Below are 17,804 nucleotides of genomic sequence, written 5' to 3' on the forward strand. Positions count from 1 at the left end.
CTCAGAGTCACTGCTTGTTTATTTTAGCCACCAAAAAGACAAATTCAGTTATTGTCAGTGTTCATGACTGCTCCGCAGTATGATTAATACTTAAATATTATATTTGAGCTACTTTTAATACACTAATATTGTGGCTAAATTTCCCTTAAGATATTTTTGTTTGGATACTAATTTTTACCGTCTTATTACATAAAACGTTTTAAGATCTCCAGTTTTTAAACCACCTTTTATCCGTCTTTATTTCCTGGAAGAAAATAAAAATGTTGTAAATATTGTTTATGAGTGTTAATGTTGTTGTGTTGTTTGTTTTCAGGTGGCAGCGATGACAGACAGGGTTGGTGACGTGCGTGACACTACCACCAACACACACCAGAGGGCGCAAGACCTGCTGTCCTTCATCAACAACATGACCATGGAGATAAACGGTAGGACAGACGGCATTATAGTCAAACTATGTTACTTTAGATCAATCAGTACATCTTAATGATTTGTAAAGCAGTCTCAAAAGAATATTCTGGTACATATCTGTGAGGTAAAGTCATGTTTACAGAACAGAAATTAAACATTTAAAATGTCAAAGTCAATTTAAAGTAAGTTTTCTTTCTGTTACTTGGATAAAAATGAAATAACATTAAAAAAAATAGTAAAGCAGCCTGAAAAATATAAACAAGATTTAAGAAAGCAGTGAAAACTTTCGTATCACAATAATTCTTATAGTTTCCATCTATTTAAAACATTTAAAAGTGTCTCATCAAATGAACTTTCTTTCTTTTCCACAGATGTCATGCTGCTGGCGAACCGGTCCTCGCTGAACGAGACGGAGGCGGAGCTGGAGGACGAGGAGAGGGAGAGGAAGATGAGGGAGTTGGAGGCCATGCTGAGGGAGATGAGGTACAGGAGCTGCGTCGGACAGAAGAAAGTGGCTGACAAGGAGAAGACGGAGGCAGAGAAACGTAAGATCAAACACCAAAACACAGTTTGAAAAATCCGTATGTGTGACCACAGCTATAAAAATCATCCCCTCTCCGTCGTCTGTTAGTGTTGGATCGAGTCAACAAGGAGCTGGCGGGTCGTCAGGGAGGAAACAACGACCTGGCCAAAGACATCAGAGACCGTCTGTCCCGCCTCCACTCTGAGATGATGGACCTCCGAGACGCCCTGAACGAAGCGGTGAACAACACGGCCAGAGCCGCAGAGATCAACAACGTCAACGAGAAGACGCTGGAGGACAACAAGGTGAGCTCAGCGGGAACGGTCGGAACTAAACAGGAAACAGTGATCAGCTGTGACATTAACTCTGTCTGTCCTTCAGAGGAGGATGGAGGAGATGACGTCGAAGCAGAAGGAGGTGAACGATCAGCTGAACATGGCTGAAGATGACGTCGCTCAGGTCAACGATATGCTGTCCATGCTGCACGACTCCAAAGAGGTCAGAACAAACTAAAAGCTGACACGAACAACATCTCTGCAAATATCAGACTCTACCATTCTTCCTGTTTCACACCTGACACAAACTGATGTTTGACTGAGCTTTCCAGAACTTTAAAGGGGTTTAAATGTCTTATTTAAGTTGTAGTAAAAGTGTCACAAACACACAACACAGTTTATATCTGTGTCTAAAACCCAGAGTTGTCATCCGGATGTGATATATGCGGATCTTACACAGATTTTAGAACATTTTTTAGACAGTAGAAATACTGTTGTATTTGAAATAACTACCGTAATGTTTTTGTGCATGTTAACGTCCAACTTTTTTACACATCACGTTTGTTTCTCAGGAGTACGAGCGGCTGGCGGCTCAGCTGGACGGCGCCAGAACACCACTCGCCAAGAAAGTGCAGAACTTTGCCTGGGTCGACTCCAAGATTCCTCTGGTGGAGCAGGCCGAGAGACACGCTGAGATGCTCAATGCCTTAGCCATGAACCTGTCCAGGTAAGAGACTAGTGAGCTGCTTAGCTATAACTGTATATAAAGCTTCACGTGATTACAAGCTGTTGTCTTTGTTTGACTTTAGTTTGATTGAAGAGACCAAGAAGGAGGGATTTGTGGATGTAACACAAGCCTACAACAAGATCATCAACATCATCAAGGAGGCGGAGGAGGCTGCCAAGATGGCTGACAAGGCTGCAAACGACACCTTGGAGGTACAGAACACACACATGCACGTTTATTCTTCTGATTGTTTAAGCAAAATGTGCAGATATAAAAAAAAAGATATATTTAAAGACACGTGTGTGTGCATGTGTTTGTTTAGAACATTAGGGGCCAGGATCTCGGTCGAGTCGCTGATTCTTTGAAGAATCACAGTCTGGAGCTGAAGGACGAAGTCGAAAAGCTGGATGAAGAACTCAACAACGGTAAAACATATCTGTACATCACTGTCATCAAGGGATTGAAATATAGCGATGTTATGAAATGTTTACTTTAACCTCCAGTTTGGATGTTTTAGTAGTTGAAATAATGTGTGTTTGTGCTGCACAGACCTGAAGCCGCAGCTGGAAGACGCTCAGAGGCGACTGGACAAGGCCAAAACCAAACAGGCTGATGTGATGAAAGACCTGGTGACGGTTCAGAACAACCTCAACTTCACTTCAAGTACGCACATTTACACACTCAGACATTATGTGACATTTAAATCAGCACAAATCTGTCTTTAAAGTAACTAAACATGAGTGCATTTAAACTCAAGAGGAGCAAGCGCTACAAATCATCACAACTTGAAGAGTTAAAAAGTGTCGCGTTTATACATTTATCTTTTTGTTCACGTGTATATTTACGGTTTGCTTTGTCTCCGCGTTGATCAGATGTGAGTCAGGAGATCGACAAGGCAAAGCAAGCGGCTGATCTGGCGAACACGACGGCCACTCAAGTCAACGATGCTCTGCATCCGATCAAAGAGCAGCTGGACAAATGGCAGCAGACGTACGGAGACGCCAACGCCACCAACGACGACATCAACAACGCCCTGATGGAGGCCAACAAGACCGGTAGGAGCTTGTTGATGCATCACTGAATACTAATTGCTACCTGTTTGAGGGTCTTTTCTTTCTCATGCTGTTATCTCTACACATGTACAGGGGCAAGTACTATGTTTACTACATTAGCCATGTTTTCCCCTTAACATTTCTTCTTTAATGGCTTCAAAGTGTGCACAAATAAGTGTTAATGGGGCGCCAGTTTGGCTCAGCAGTTAAATCGTGCATCCCATATACGAAGGCTACAGTCCTCGATGTGGCGGCCCCCGGGTTCGGCTCCCACCCTCGGCCCCTTGTCGTGTCATCCCCACTCTCTCCTCCCCTGCCTCTGACACTATCCAGTCCCCTCTGTGTTTAACACTGTAACGCAACATAACATGAACAAATATATTTTTTATATTTTATATAGATATATATTCTATATCTGCATATTCCAAAACTTTAAGCTCTATGATTTTTGCCTGAAGGTAAACAGTTAATCGCAATACCCGTCCTCAAAATAAGATAATCTTATTTAATGAGAAAGTCGAACCTTTGGCAGTTCTGTAAAAGTAGCTCGATCAAGCATTTCACAAAGTCCTCAGAGGTTGGAAAATGCCTAAATTTAATGATGTTTTTGCGGTTGGAAATAAATATCCAATATATTACTCAAAAAACACTCGATTTAAAAGGTACCGTGAAATCCGGAATATGAGTCGCAGTCTGTTTTAGGGAGTGTCCCAGCGGGGAAAATGGTTTCTATGGCTCTTTGTTAATAAAAATGTGTTATTCCAATTTCTTTTCACTTGAAACACATTAAAAAACACACAAATTACAGCCTACCGTCTGTTTTCACCATGTCGAGTTTGTAACCCTGCTAGCTCCCGGTGCGGTAGTCGAGCTCAGCGGACGGTAACGTTGTTTAAAGTGAGGGTGGCGGCTGCACTGGCGGTCATGACGGCGAATGTTTGTAGATTATAGCGCCATCATCTGGGTAAAATACCGTAACACGATTAAATACGTCTCTCTGCATTTTATACCGGTATATTGGTCGCACCAGTATACACAAAAATGTGTTGAAAGTGCGTCTTATACACCGAGTATTACGGTAATCCTATTTAAGCACGTTCTAACTTTTTCATGAACTAATGAATCAAAATAAAAACATTCAAAAGAAGAAGCTTTGAGTTATGAGCGACATAAAAATAGATGGTGATTCCCTAAATGTAACCCCCTCTCTCTACAGTGCACGCTCTGGGTGAGACGATCCCCATGCTCATGAAGAAGCTGGATAAACTGCAGAATCACTCGGCCCAGATGCCAAACATCTCTGAGAACATCAGCCGCATACGACAGCTCATCCAGCAGGCGCGCAATGCTGCCAGCAAGGTACACACACACACACACACACACACACACACACACACACACTCTTTGATATGTGATAAGATGGGATTTAAAACACTTATCCGTCTGAGCTTCTAAAGTTTTGTTCTCCTTTCCTCCGCTCAGGTGGGCGTCCCGGTGAAGTTCAACGGGAAGTCGGGCGTTCAGGTCCGTACTCCGAGTAACCTGGCCGACCTCGCCTCCTACACCTCCCTGAAGTTCTACATCACTCTGCCTGAGGCGGCTCGAGCCAGGCGGCAGGACAACAGCAACCGGCAGTTCGTTTTCTACCTCGGGAACAAGAACGTAAGCATCACCATGGCAGCAGCGAAGCTCACTTTGTTTGGTGTTTTATTTCATAAATTATGTTCCACTCTTTTTTACTATCATGCATTTCATTACATTCCTGGGTTTACTGGTGATTAGTAAGAGGATTGTTGTCCAGATACAAGGATTTGGGAGGTTTAACAGTATGGGTCTTCTTTGTGGTATTTGTAGTCCAGTAAGGAGTTCCTGGGCATGGCGTTGGTTGGAAAGAGGCTGCACTGGTACTTTAACATCGGAGGAGAAACTGCTGAGGTGATGATGAATGAAGACGTCAAGTCAAACGGAAACTTCAACAGCATCGTGCTGGAGAGGTAACGCACCTCTCTGCGTGCATTCACCTGTTCATTGTTCTAATGCAAACTTTATGACGTCACAGGGAGTGGATTTTTCCTTTTTCGGACATTCTCACTTTAATGTGTCGTTGTTTGTCTGCTGTTAAACCTTTACATTTGGTCCTGTGTCCAGAAAAGACACAATGTTAACCGTCAAAACCTTGTGCGTTCATCTATATAAGCATGTGTTCCCGCCTATTTTATCCAATATTCTGCACGTTCATTTTTCCTCTGTGTGTCTGAACTCAGGATCCTCCAGTACGGTCAAATGTCCATGTCTTCAGAAGCCACCGAGGGCGACCAGAGAGTCACTAAAGCCCACGTGGAGGCTGCAGGAGATCAGGGCCTGCTCAACCTTCTGACCGATGACACCGTCTTCTACGTGGGGGGATACCCGAGTACCTTCAAAGTGAGTACATGAAGGGCTGTGTGATCTGTGTCTGTTGTGGGCTCAAATCATGGAGGGAAGCCTAGAAAGAATCCAGCTCCTAACTTCTTTATCTTTATGATTTTCAGCCGCCCTCCCCGCTCGCTCTGGCTAACTTCAAGGGCTGCATCGAGCTCGATACGCTGAACGAGATGGTGCTCAGTCTGTACAACTTTGAAAACATCTTCCACCTCAACACCACAGAGGAGAAACCCTGCGGCAGGTCAGTGCACACGCTGGATGAATAACCTCCAGGCTGCTTTCAGGATAAAGACTTGTTTACCTTTTCTTCCGTCTGAATTGATCAAATACTTTCATTCATATAAATGTTACATACAGGTCGAAGCCGGTGCTGACTAAGGCCTGGGTGAATGACGGGGCCTATTTTGACGGCAGCGGCTTTGCTGAGATCAAGTTTACAGACGAATCGACTCGCATGCAGCGCTTCGAACAGGAAGTGAAACTGCTGTCACACAATGGGATACTGCTCCTGCTGCAGGAGGGGGTAAAGACTTCACTCACTCATCCGCTCATTCATTCTTTAAGTTATTTCTTGTCTTGTTATCCTTTCGCAGTCATTATTAAAATCCTCCATGTTTGTCTCCTCCTTCAGAATCACTTCCTGTGTCTGGCGGTGCTTCAGGGCAGGCTGAGGGTGTTCTATGATTTCAGTGGAAAGATGGAGGAGCTGGAGCCTAAAGAGCCGACGTCTGACTTCCTAAAGATCAGCGACGCCGACCCCAAAGCTGTAAGTCTTCTTCCCACATGCATTATACAGCTTTACCCTTATCTTTAAGGACTGGAGATCCTAAGAAGTTAAACATAAGAGGAGAGGAACTATTTCTTGTCAAAAACACAGCGTCATACTCAAAATAATGCCTGTTAGCTTGAACAAAAGGCATGTTATTTATCCTTTTTAACCGTCTAGCTGGAGATCATCATCCTGCGGTCCAGCCAGAGGCGTGTTGTCGTGAGGAACAACCGCATTGGCCTCTACACCCACCAGTTCACGGAGGACATCCCCCCGTTCAGCGGCATTTACTACCTGGGAGGAGTCCCGGAGAACAAGATGCCTCAGAAGTGAGTGGTGCACACAAACTGGACAACAAGAATAATCTTGATATCTCTGCCAATCCTTTAACGTTTCCTTTCCGTCTCTTTCAGGCTGAAGTCTCTGTTCCCTAAGCAGGGCTCTCTGAAGGGCTGCTTCAGGAACGTGAAGGCCCAGAACTCTCACATCGACCTGAAGAGGATGACGAGCTCCGGAGTCAGTTTCGGCTGCGACAGCGACCTGCTGGTGAGAACACTTCACAAAAACAGAAAACAGAAAACAAAGGCAGTCAGTGAAACAGTTTTGCTTGACCTGCTGTGTTTGTTCTCCTGCAGGTGGCTCGTGAGGCTCATTTCTCGGGTCAGAGCTACCTGGACTTGGCTCTGACAAACATCCCCAGCCTCAGGAACAACTTCTACGCCAGCTTCAGCTTCAGGACGGAGCAGAAGGAGGGACTCATGTTCTACCACCAGGACCAGGTGGGACCAGCCTTTCACCTCTGCTTCTCTTTTGTTTCTTTCTGTTCTTTCTTCCTCTGCCTTCTTTGGCCTCTTGGACTTTCAGTTATCTTCCTGCTTGTTGTGTCTCACCTGTGACCTGTGACCTGTGCAGGATGGAGTGTGTCAGGTGTTTTTGAACGAGGGACACGTCGTTGTGAGAGCCGGCAACAGCGAGGTTAAGAGTCTGAAGACGTACAACGATGACAACAGCCACTACGTCTCAATCTACCACAACATCAACGGGTAAGGACGACTTCCTTTAAGTTCTTTCCTCCCAAAACGTCGACATGATGCATCAAAGTTTGGTGCAAATCTAGCTGTAAAAAATGTGTTTGTTGAAACTGCAGGATGCGCCTGTACATCGACGACGTGCTGGAGAAGGCGAAGGAGCTAATCCGGATAGACAGCCGGGGCAGAGGTGTGACGACCTCGCAGGGCACCTTCCTGGGAGGAATGCCCAACCAGAGCTTCACCAATCTCACCGGATGTATCAGCAACGTTTTCGTCAAGAGGTGAGGACAAAGGAGCGACACAGACCAGCCATAAAACAGGGTGAAAAACATCTTTGTTGCAGAGGTGAAATCTGTATCTACATGCTGTTTTATCCCCCAGATGGCTTTATTTTTAAATATTTGAACAGTGGAGTTTTATTGTTTTCCAGTAAACTGTGACATTTTTTGAGGTACAAAGAGAGAAAGTTAATTTATATTAAGTAAAATGTGTGTTTGTCTCTTGTCTGCAGGGAGACGAGTCCTCAGATGGTTTTGAATCTGCTGAAAGCGAAAGAAAACGTCAACGTTCCTCTGGACTGTCCCGCTGCCAAGAAGCCTCAACAGATCATCTCTGCTCAGCCCAAACAGAGCCACAAACAAAAGGTACACACGTGCATAAAAACACGGACGCGGCAAAATACCAAATACACCTCTGTACCCGTTTATAAAACAAAATCGATGTTCTCTCTTTGTCTCAGGGGAAGCACAAGAAGCCGTCGGGGTCTCGCAGTCGGAACACCAGGGACTCCTGTCAGGGGGGGCCGTCAGATCAGGAGGCCGGAGCGACGCACTTCAGCGGCTCCACACACAGCTACCAGAGATACGACTCTGTGCCCGGCTCCAGCAGCTCACTGTGAGTGTGGACACAATCTGTAGAATCAAATCTATCTTGGAACTCTTTGTCGTAGATATTGTGCACACGCTTTTCAGAAACTTATTAGACAATAAAGTTAGATTTTTACTAGCTTGTTATGTAGTTTATCTGTGCCTAAAACAACAAAGTTAAGCTTTAAAAATGGCTTGTAAGTTATTATCTAATCTCTCGCCTCTCTCCCTGCAGGCCTCACATCTCCATGGCGGTGAGGATCAACTCCTCCGACGGTTTGGTGCTCTACGCAGCTAACGGGCAGCGCGGCGGAGCTGTGATGTCACTCAGCGTGTCAGAAGGACACCTGCTGCTTCTGCTGGACGGAGGGAAGAGGAAGGTCAGCCTGCGCAGCCGCAAGAAGTACAACGACGACCAGTGGCACACGGTGAGGTCACACACAGGGGTCGTGGTGAAACTATGACATTCAGATGGTTTGCATTCATAAAGCTGTGTCCTGTAATCTCATTATCTCACCTGCTCCGTCTGTCTTCATGTCATTCAGGTGTTTATAAAGCGAGAAGGAGAGAAGCTCAGCCTGATCGTGGACGGTATCAGCGCTCAGTCCAAGAGAATCCCCGGAGGAGAGAAGACTCGTGTCACCGGGCCTTTACATGTCGGAGGAGTGCCGGAATCACTGAGGGTAAAACTTCATAAACTACATCTGGCACCATCCTCGATCGCGTTATCAAAAAATACCTGAGATGGTCGTTTGTTAGTGTTCGTTTTCTTTACAACAGGTATTTTATTACCGAGGAAAATAAGCCTGAATGAATCTGTTGATAAATTATAATATAACAGAATAAAGTCCCGGCCTGTCTGTAAATTTGAAAAGCCCCTTAATAGATAAGACACAGGTTGTAAAAATTAACAAACATTTGCATTGAATCAAATACTCAAAATACTGGTCACCATCTCCAGGCTCCAGGCTCCAGTGGTTTCGTCGGTTGTGTCCGGGACCTCACGCTGAACCAAGCCCCTGCAGGAAACCCCGCTCACAGCCAGGGGACGGTGCCCTGCTTCCAGAACCCTCTGCAGCCCGGAGCGTATTTCTCCGGCCAGGGAGGGCACGTCACTATCGGTAGTCGTCATCGCTCTTCTTCTGTGGTGTTTTTAAATATCTGTTATTATGTGTCTTCCTGCTTGTGTCCTGACTGAGCGCTCTCTTCCTCCCTGCAGATGAGTCCTTAGTTCTGGGTCGAGATCTGGAAATCCAGCTGGAGGTTCGGCCCGTCTCGGACTCTGGGCTGCTGTTGCATGCTGGGATATCTGCTGACCAGCACCTGACTTTGGTGCTCAACCAGGGAGAGGTGAGAACATACAAACAACCGAAGACATTATTATACAATTGTAAAAGAAATACAAGAAATAAAACGTGTTTGTGTGTGCAGGTGACTGTTTCGGTGAACAGCGGTAAAGGTGAATTCTCTACCTCCTTCACACCTGAGGAGCCGCTCTGTAACGGACGCTGGCACACAATCACAGGTGAGTTAGCGCTTGCTTTAACGTCGTCACAGTGTTGTTGTAGAGTTTAAATTACATTGTGTCTGTTGTGTGTGTGTGTGTGTGCAGTTGTGAAGAAGAACAACGTCCTGCAGCTCCACGTCGATGCAGCCAGTGAGCACAGCGTCGGCCCCAAACAGAGCCGCTCTGCCGGGGCCAAAGACACGGTTTACCTCGGAGGAGTCCCAGGTGAGCGAACACACTCATCCATGATTAGATATTTTACTGTATTATATTGATATTTTAGGGCTGCATGGTGGGGCAGTGGTTAGCACTGTTTCCTCACAGCCAGAAGGTTCCTGGTTCAAATCCCGTTCCCAAATCTATGCTCTGTGTGGAGTTTGCATGTTCTCCCTGTGCATGCGTGGGTTCCCTCTGGGTACTCCGGCTTCCTCCCACAGTCCAAAGACATGCTCGTGAGGTTCACTGGTGACTCTAAATTGCCCGTAGGTGTGATTGTGAGCATGAAATGTTGCCTGTTTCTATGTGACAGCCCTGTGATTGACTGGTGATTGATTGACTCGCCTAATGACAGCTCGAATCGGCTCCAGCCCCCCCGCGACCCTGAACAGGATGAGCTGCATAGATAATTGATGGATAGAAACTCTAAAAAGCCTGTTCTCTCTCTGTCCACCAGATGGCGTCACAGTTCCCGGACTACCTGCGGACCTGCCCGCCTTCCACGGCTGCATCCGCTCAGCGAGCATCAACCACAGACCTGCCATGTTGTCCAAGCCGCTGTCCGTGCACGGCGCTGTGGGGACGCAGGGCTGCCCTCACATGTAACACACACACACACAGTCTTACCCTCACATTCCCAAACTACAAATCACTGGTGGTGGGTGTCAAGTTACTGTAGCTAATTTAAAATATATATAATATTTATTTTCTATTTTCAGAAAAATGTATATTTTATATTTTCCTGTTTGTTGTCGGTGCATTATTACTGGTTTGTTTTTGTGCTACAGCCGTGACTGCACACAGAGATGCACTGAAACAACACGTCAAATCATAAATCAGTCATTAAACGTGTAGTATATTGTAAATTAAGCCAACACAGCTGGATTATTTCACGCTTTTGCAAACAAATTGTGAAAAATAAATTATGTAGAACACTTCTGTCCCCAAATAAACTTCCTGAATTTGAAATGTATGTTATTAAAGGATGCATTGAGCTGTTTATGTTGCGTCTCTAGCAGAGAATGTTAAGAATACCTACTGAGTCGGTACACTGTGAACACTGTGAGCAACGTCCTCAGGCAGCACAGATGGGAAATGTTTCCTGTAACAGGGACGAGAGCCGGACTTCTGGGAATATCAGAGTTAATTAAGTCTGAGTTACACGAAGATGTACAAATTTAACACGCAAAAAAAGGCAATCTAGGGTTTCTAGGGCGCTGGTTTAGCTCCCACTCTGGTCCGACTCCCACCCTCCGCCCTTTGCCCCGGGTCATCCCCACTCTCTCTTCCCCTGCTTCCGACACTATCCACTGTCCTCTCTCTAAATAAAGGCATAAAAGTATTCTAGTCATGTGTCATTTATGTAAACATAAATAACCTGGTTACGGAAATCAGGAAGTGCTTAATTCTGGTTGCTACAGGCTAGAATAGCATTAACTTTGTTTTAAAAAGTTACCTGTGTACAATATTTTCTTTTCTTTTCTTTTCTACAATATAACCTTGTAAAAATCAACTAGCTTTAATGCAAAGTCCGTTTTTTCCTCTCTACATAGATTCTTTAACGATACAGACCCTCCAGGATTTATCAGCATTTTCAGATTTTTGCCACCTAAATTGCCTGATTTCGCAGCAACTTCTTTGAAAAGTTGCAGTGAAAGTGAATGTTTTGAGGGCTTTTTTTCCACTGTGAGCAACTGGGACAAGCTATCCAATAAAGCCATCTATTGGCTGAGCAAGCCGTTTGTCTTCTGACATCACTTCTGGTCAATTTCTGTGTCAGGGCTATAAAATAAAATGTGTAAAAACTGAATTACAATAAAGTCAATACCGGTTGGTCAAAAAAAAAGTTGCAGCAATTGGTGAGAACAACTTTGCAACCTCCTGGAGGGAGAGACTATAATTATTTTCTTGTTAAACTGAGACTACATTTGCTCTGGTGGTGATGCTGCATTCAGGTGCTGTAAATCCCAGAGTTCACTTGGACTTGTCAAAATCAAAAGTTAAAGAATTAAGAATTTTATTTATGGAGAGGACTTGTGTCTGTCAAATATTTTAAGTAATTGAAGTAAACAAGTCATAAACACGGGTCTCTGTCCCGTATGATGTGACAAGCAGCTCTTCCTGTCCGTCCCTTATGTCCATGTTCCAGGCAGCGTTTCCCATCTCTATTCCTTCATTGATGTCAACATGCAAACATGAGTGTGAAGCTTGTAACATAATATAACCACTTTTAAACCTTTTTATGTCACTGAAGAATAAGCTGTCCCTCCCCCTCACTCCCGGCCCCCTATGTGTTGTAAATGTATTTTTAAATAAAGTTTTTTTTCATACAAATCGTTCTCTGAAGTTTCTTCTCTGTAAATAATAAGACACGAGTTGTTTTTGTTTGTCAATATGATTTTTTTATTAAAGAGAAAATCACCACAAAAAGGCCTGAAAGGGAAAGCACTGTGGTGTGACAACAGAAGGAAGTCAAACTTAAGGCTCAATCACAATAAAGGTCCCCCTTTGATTTATAAAACGGACTCTGTCCTTTCAGAATAAAAGTAGAACAAAACAGCTGTTAAGTCAAACATGGCGGTCACAGTGAAAACAGCTCTGCTGACTGTGTGCTGTTCATCCTGAGTAGGAGCAGAGTGTTGCCTTTGGTATAGAAAGGTTTAAGACAACATGAAAGATGGGGAGGGGGTAAAGAAAAGGTACCGAGGTGAAGATTAGAAAAGGAATCACAGGTTTTTACTGAGGTTTGGCAGCGTGAGCTCTAATCCAGACTCATGTCCTCGTCGTCCTCTTTCTTCTCTTTGGAGTTTCCTTTGCTGCCCTGCATGGCTCTCGCAAAGGCCTCCACATCTAACAGGGGTGCAAGATACACACATTTGTCATTAAATAAATGTATTCAGTGTGAAAATTCCTGCAGTCATTTGATGTAGTTATTGTCCAAGAAGAACTTCATGCTATATCAGTCTGGATTTCTAGTTTCAGCCTTGGCTTATCTTACAAAATCATGCTACAACCAGTGAACTTAGCGTTCAGAATATGGGTGCAGGGAGTGTTAAAGAAGAGGATGCATTTTACAGGGTTTTGTCAGCTGAATATATAAAGTATACGACCAAAGATTGAAGCGGAGCAAGGCCCCGTGTGTGCAACTCATCCTGGTGCATGTAGGCACTGCAGGTATTTCCCTTTAAAAGGAGGCTTCTTATACTCAAATAACAATATTGAATTAGCACATTAAATGGTTTATTGGTCACTGAAATTGTTCCTCTCGTCCATGCTGGCCCCCAAAAGGTCTCTTAGAGTATTTTTAGTGTTAGTGATGGGGGCAAAAAGTATCTTTTATAAAATCATATTAAATCGTTTTGAATAAAAAACCGTTTGAAGCTGGAAAAAAACTGACTTATCTTGTTCAGCATTTCCCCAGTGATTTACAGTAGAAGCACGAAACTGATAAATAGGGAACTTGCTTTAAGCAAATTACCGAAGGGCCTTTCCCTAAGAGTACCACTTGTTTGAGTGTGTGTGTGTCTCTCTCTCACCTCCTCTGTTGGCAGCGTCCACAGCGTCTGCCGGCAGACCAAACTGAGTCAGGAGAGGGCCGAGCTGCCCGGAGGCCAAGGCACTGCTGAACATACTCATCGACTGCAGGGGGACAAATCACAGCAGTTATTCAACACGGACATTAAACTGCTGCAATCTTTTGTTTGGCCTGCGATTATAGTTCAGACACACAGCTAAATGTTGTGACTGCAATTTTAAATGTTTTTTTGTGGTCAGATCAGAAGAGCTACTTTGTGTTTACCTGCTGGAACTGAGGTGAGTTGATGGTGTTCTGGATCTCCTCTGCGCTCTGAGGTAAACTTTCTCCGCTAGGGAGGAAGGGCAGGAGCCTCTGCTGGACCTCAGCGTTGGTCAGGATGGGAGCCATCATCTCAGGGGTGCAAACACTCGCCAGGTCCACTACAGAACAGGAGGGGAGACCTTTACTCTTTTGGCTCTCCTTTCTATTCTTTATTTCGAGCATATTTCTCTTTTGCTTTGCTCAGAGTCCTAAATCAGACACATGGCAAGACTTCTACCCCACAGTAAATCCTGTCACTCACCAGTTTGTCCCTGAGCAGCAGAAGCCGGGACGTTCATGGTAGCCAGGATGCTCTGAAGGTCACTGAGCTGGATAGGCTGGTGGGAGGCAGGACTTCCCACAGAGGCAGGGACCACTGGAGTCTGAGCTGAGGCTGAGGAGGATTAAACATTTAACACTTCGTTTAAAAAAGGCCTCTTACATTTCAAAATGTGGAGCTTTTCCTGCTGGAGGAGAATTTTGAAATGAAGGCTTGAATGATTTGACTTTAAGTTAAGTTAAACACAGGAGTTCTGGCTTTGTTGATCATATTTTAAGTGGCACCTAGTGAGCGGATTACCCTAAATTTTCTAGTGTAATAAAAACTGAGTTTTATTGGGGAAGGACTGACAGACAATAACAGTGCTGTGTTGTGTGTACCTGGTGTGGAGGGAGCCACAGTAGTCGGTGAGACAGCTGAGGCAGCAGGAGTCACCGGGGTGGTGGGGGCCTGAGAGGAGCTCAGTCTGGAGGTGCCTCCTGAGGAAGGAGTGGCTGCTGCCGATTGGCTACGAGAGCTGAGAAGTAGAAGATGGTTGATCATATTTTTTACATTTACAAAGCTCTATATCTGTAACAGAAGTAGTGGTGTTAGCTCATGCTGATGTGTGTGGTCTCACCTGGATGAGGAGCTGCTGGTTGCAGGTCCTCCGCTGCCCAACAAGTTGGCGAGTCCTGGTCCTGCTAGAGCTCCCAGACCTCCTTGGACAAACAAAAAGAAATCAAAAAGGGTCCAAAACTCATTTAAAACAAATGCCGGGGCTGCAGGCACAGTCATAAAACTAAGGGCAAATATTATCGGACTTTTGTATCTCTGACACTCCCCCAGTCTTTTTACAGTGCCATGTTTTATGCATTACTTATTAGTTTTTTAGAACATGCAATTTAATCTTAAAAAGTTGTCAACTTTAAGTGAACCACTGCTTCAGCTGATAAACATCCTCCATAAAAGACACCGACTACAAGACAAATGAGGTGGGATGGTGATTTGTTGTTTTTAAAGGGATTACTGCCTGGAGGGGAGGCGCTGACTCACTGTTGTGTTGTGCGTCAGGATTTAAACATGTCAGAGAAACATCCTGTGCTGCTCACCAAGTCCTCCGAGTCCTGTTGGTCCGATCAGCTGCATCAGCTGGTTGTGGCTCATGTTTCCCAGCAGGTTTTGCAGGCCTCCCTCTCCTCCGAGAGCAGAGAGTTCATGGCCGCTGCCGCCTCCGCTGCCTGGAGCTCCAGGGATCGGAGGGTTGTTCAGGTACTCGTTCACCTTACGGCAGTGCTCCTCGTCTTTGTCAGTCTTTGGCTCCTGGTGTGAAAAATATGTTTGAATAAGAGCTTCATTCTCCACACACAAATGGAGTCTCTCGGTTCAGTCAACAATCTAATTCCACAAACACATCGATGGAAACTAACAGCAGAAATACCTGCACACAAATGTACACAGATTTCGTGCATTTAATAAGAAAGTATCATTTTCTTCACACTTTCTACTTTAAATGAGGAGCATCTTCCACTCACCTGCATCCAGAAGAACAGCCTCTTGGATCCGGCCTTGAACTTCAGCACATAGACACGTCCAGTGGTGCACTGGCTCACCCTCTTGAATTCACAGTCATCAGGGAAGATGATCAGGTCCTGGAACAGGGAACGGCACATCATAAGACATTCAAAGGACAGAGAGTTAGGGGGAAAACACTGAGGACGCTCTGACACAACACATCATCGTCAAACAATCACAGACAGGGAAAACCAAGTGAGCAACATCACTGCAGATCTGAATTAAAGTCACCCTGCTCGCTCTGTGGAAAGCTGGCCAAATGAGGAATCGATGTGTCAGCATTGCTTGTATGAAAAGTGCTTGTGTGTAAAGTAAAATGACAAACTGAGGTGACAGAGTCTTCTTTTCCATTGCAGGAGTGCTGCCACTGCCCTAGTTTTGTTTGTGGTATTTGTGGAATGTGCGATATGTCTGAAGATAGCAGCAACTTCTGTCACGCTGAGTTTTAACACGGTGTGATCGGACCAGCTGTCAGAGCCTTTGCTGATTATTTCCACGAGAAACCTCAGGAAAAACTCACTTGTTCACTTTAAACCCACATCGTTAAATACAAGTTCTAGTCCAATTTTAGTTGACTGGCCTCTTTCTTAAGGAACTTATTGGTTTAAATAGATTTTAAGATCTACTCAGACGAAAGGCTAAAATCATTGCATGACCAAATAATTCCCTCTAAACCCAAACAAACTGCAGTCACATTTATTTAGGAAAAACAATCTGAAGGAATCCTTTTAAAAGCTTTTGTTTTGTGATTAAGTAAAAAAAAAACGGTACAAGTAGGGTTATACCTATAACTTTAAGAATGTTACTCTTAAAGCTATTATTAGAGAATTTACAGGAAACAAGGAAAGAGAGACCAGCGGCCTAAGCATAAAAATCTCATCAAATATGCCCATCTAAATAACTCTGTGTTAAAGTAACAACAGTTACTCACATCATCAACGTTCCCAGTCGTCCTGTCCTTCCAGCAGAAGTGAATCAGGGAGTCATCAGACTGCTGGATGTACACCGTGCCCTTGCGTTTGTCCGGTGTCACTACGTTCCCCTTCAGGTTCATTTTACCGGCACGAAACTCCACCAGGTACTTGCTGGAGCTTCCCCTGGATCCGCTCACCAAACTTGGAAAGAGAGCGCCTGATGACATCTTTAGATCCCTATGTGAACCAGTGTGAATGCTGAAAGAAAGTAAAAGGTGTTAAGTTTACAAGACCATACATGCATTTTATAGTGCTATGTTTATCATGAAACATAAGTTTGATTATTAGGTGCTGTGGGACAAATTCTATCTATTGAATTGAAGACCAGGATTTCTTAGTAACTTAAGAAGAGACAAAGATATGTACCACTTCAATACATTGTTTTTGTATTCTAGCATCCGTAATTTACAGTAGGGTTTTAATGAAAGTCATAGAGAAACTTTCATCAGTTAAATATTTAGTACAACCATAAAAACAAATACAAATTCGTTGCACAAGATGGCTTAATTAAATTCTTACTACTGATTAACGGGGTTGTAGTTTACACATCATTTGACAATAATTTACTACTACCTGCTGCTGTAAGTAATTTTACTTTTGCTTAAAGTCAGGAACTTCAAATATTCCCTGATAGGCATTGAAGTTGTTATTATTGTTCTGAATACTTGCTTTATGAGACGTTTTGACATTAATATAGGGTAATAATTTACCGCTGCAATCATATTGGATAATTTGGAAAACTAAAAGAACATCCCATAATTTAAAGTTGCTTATTATTCGGAAGCAGCCAAATTCAGATATTTGCTAGTACGTTACTGTAGGTTAGAGACGTAGCATCTTGTGGCTAATTTTAATTATTTCAGTAAATTTGTCTAATGTAACACTTCAAACATGCTATTTGGAAACCACATTGATGTCGCCGTCTGATTAAAATAACTTTTTTAATAGATAAAGACTTTTCAAAGCGAATAAGTTAGCCAGTTAGCTAACGCTAGCGGTGCATAAGTTCTGGCTGTGTCATGTTGGTTGTCGATGCTAACGTTAGCCCATGACGAGGCTAAACCTACGAGCGACAAAGGCCAGAGTCTTACAATTTTTCTAGCAAACTAAGGTCATAAAAGCATAAAGCAACTATGTATTTGAGCTCTAATAGATCAGTTAAGTTTAAAAGTCAAATTGAAAATAAAATAATCGTGTTAAATACCTTAAATTGTTTTAGAAGAGTTTAACCACAAGTTTTTCTTCTCTTCTCGTTCTGGTCGCTTGCTTGTAACTAACGAAGCTCAGTCTGCTTTCGCGTTGTGTCGAAATAATGGGAAATATAGGTTTCCGACTGGGAAGCTTCACGTGAGGGCTTCCT

At 43.9% G+C, this 17,804-nt stretch overlaps 2 protein-coding genes across 3 annotated transcripts in view; one reads left to right on the forward strand and one right to left on the reverse strand.

Moving 5' to 3' along the window:
* Positions 1–12,126, forward strand: part of lama5 (laminin, alpha 5) — a 92,321-nt gene extending 80,195 nt beyond the window's left edge. Inside the window, exons 51-80 of the mRNA XM_069659665.1 lie at positions 314–425; positions 780–953; positions 1,040–1,236; positions 1,313–1,429; positions 1,779–1,933; positions 2,016–2,145; positions 2,256–2,358; positions 2,483–2,596; positions 2,806–2,988; positions 4,202–4,344; positions 4,468–4,647; positions 4,840–4,979; positions 5,250–5,409; positions 5,517–5,650; positions 5,767–5,932; positions 6,041–6,175; positions 6,356–6,507; positions 6,592–6,724; positions 6,814–6,957; positions 7,091–7,221; positions 7,326–7,490; positions 7,721–7,853; positions 7,949–8,103; positions 8,311–8,503; positions 8,621–8,758; positions 9,037–9,196; positions 9,295–9,425; positions 9,507–9,600; positions 9,688–9,807; positions 10,256–12,126. Of these exons, the coding sequence (XP_069515766.1) occupies positions 314–425; positions 780–953; positions 1,040–1,236; positions 1,313–1,429; positions 1,779–1,933; positions 2,016–2,145; positions 2,256–2,358; positions 2,483–2,596; positions 2,806–2,988; positions 4,202–4,344; positions 4,468–4,647; positions 4,840–4,979; positions 5,250–5,409; positions 5,517–5,650; positions 5,767–5,932; positions 6,041–6,175; positions 6,356–6,507; positions 6,592–6,724; positions 6,814–6,957; positions 7,091–7,221; positions 7,326–7,490; positions 7,721–7,853; positions 7,949–8,103; positions 8,311–8,503; positions 8,621–8,758; positions 9,037–9,196; positions 9,295–9,425; positions 9,507–9,600; positions 9,688–9,807; positions 10,256–10,404 (4,341 nt within the window). The 3' untranslated portion in view covers positions 10,405–12,126. The remainder of the gene's footprint in view (positions 1–313; positions 426–779; positions 954–1,039; positions 1,237–1,312; positions 1,430–1,778; positions 1,934–2,015; positions 2,146–2,255; positions 2,359–2,482; positions 2,597–2,805; positions 2,989–4,201; positions 4,345–4,467; positions 4,648–4,839; positions 4,980–5,249; positions 5,410–5,516; positions 5,651–5,766; positions 5,933–6,040; positions 6,176–6,355; positions 6,508–6,591; positions 6,725–6,813; positions 6,958–7,090; positions 7,222–7,325; positions 7,491–7,720; positions 7,854–7,948; positions 8,104–8,310; positions 8,504–8,620; positions 8,759–9,036; positions 9,197–9,294; positions 9,426–9,506; positions 9,601–9,687; positions 9,808–10,255) is intronic.
* Positions 12,127–12,187: 61 nt separating this feature from the next.
* Positions 12,188–17,737, reverse strand: adrm1 (ADRM1 26S proteasome ubiquitin receptor). 2 transcript variants are annotated; one of them, XM_069660294.1, is made up of 10 exons: positions 17,649–17,737; positions 16,402–16,642; positions 15,431–15,547; positions 15,008–15,218; positions 14,536–14,614; positions 14,297–14,433; positions 13,899–14,030; positions 13,598–13,755; positions 13,335–13,437; positions 12,188–12,648 (listed from the first exon to the last, which is right to left on the reverse strand). In XM_069660294.1, exons 2-10 carry the CDS (start codon positions 16,609–16,611, stop codon positions 12,560–12,562), a joined length of 1,236 nt encoding a protein of 411 aa, XP_069516395.1. In that variant the 5' UTR covers positions 16,612–16,642; positions 17,649–17,737; the 3' UTR covers positions 12,188–12,559. The 2 variants fall into 2 exon arrangements, with proteins under 2 accessions (XP_069516395.1, XP_069516394.1); XM_069660293.1 differs by having other exon boundaries at positions 14,536–14,617.
* Positions 17,738–17,804: the final 67 nt, after the last annotated feature.

Source organism: Semicossyphus pulcher, unplaced genomic scaffold (assembly GCF_022749685.1).
Source record: "Semicossyphus pulcher isolate SPU_LCO1_2020_fin unplaced genomic scaffold, fSemPul1.0.p SCAF_13, whole genome shotgun sequence".
Lineage (NCBI taxonomy): Eukaryota > Metazoa > Chordata > Actinopteri > Labriformes > Labridae > Semicossyphus > Semicossyphus pulcher.

Coding starts and splice junctions, on each gene's coding strand:
- adrm1 (XM_069660293.1), bottom strand. CDS start 16,611: ATGTCATCAGGCGCTCTCTTTCCAAGTTTGGTGAGCGGATCCAGGGGA. Junction 15,219..15,430: donor GGCTGTTCTTCTGGATGCAG/GTGAGTGGAAGA, acceptor TTTTCACACCAG/GAGCCAAAGACTGACAAAGA. Junction 13,438..13,597: donor ACTCACCTCAGTTCCAGCAG/GTAAACACAAAG, acceptor GTCCCCCTGCAG/TCGATGAGTATGTTCAGCAG.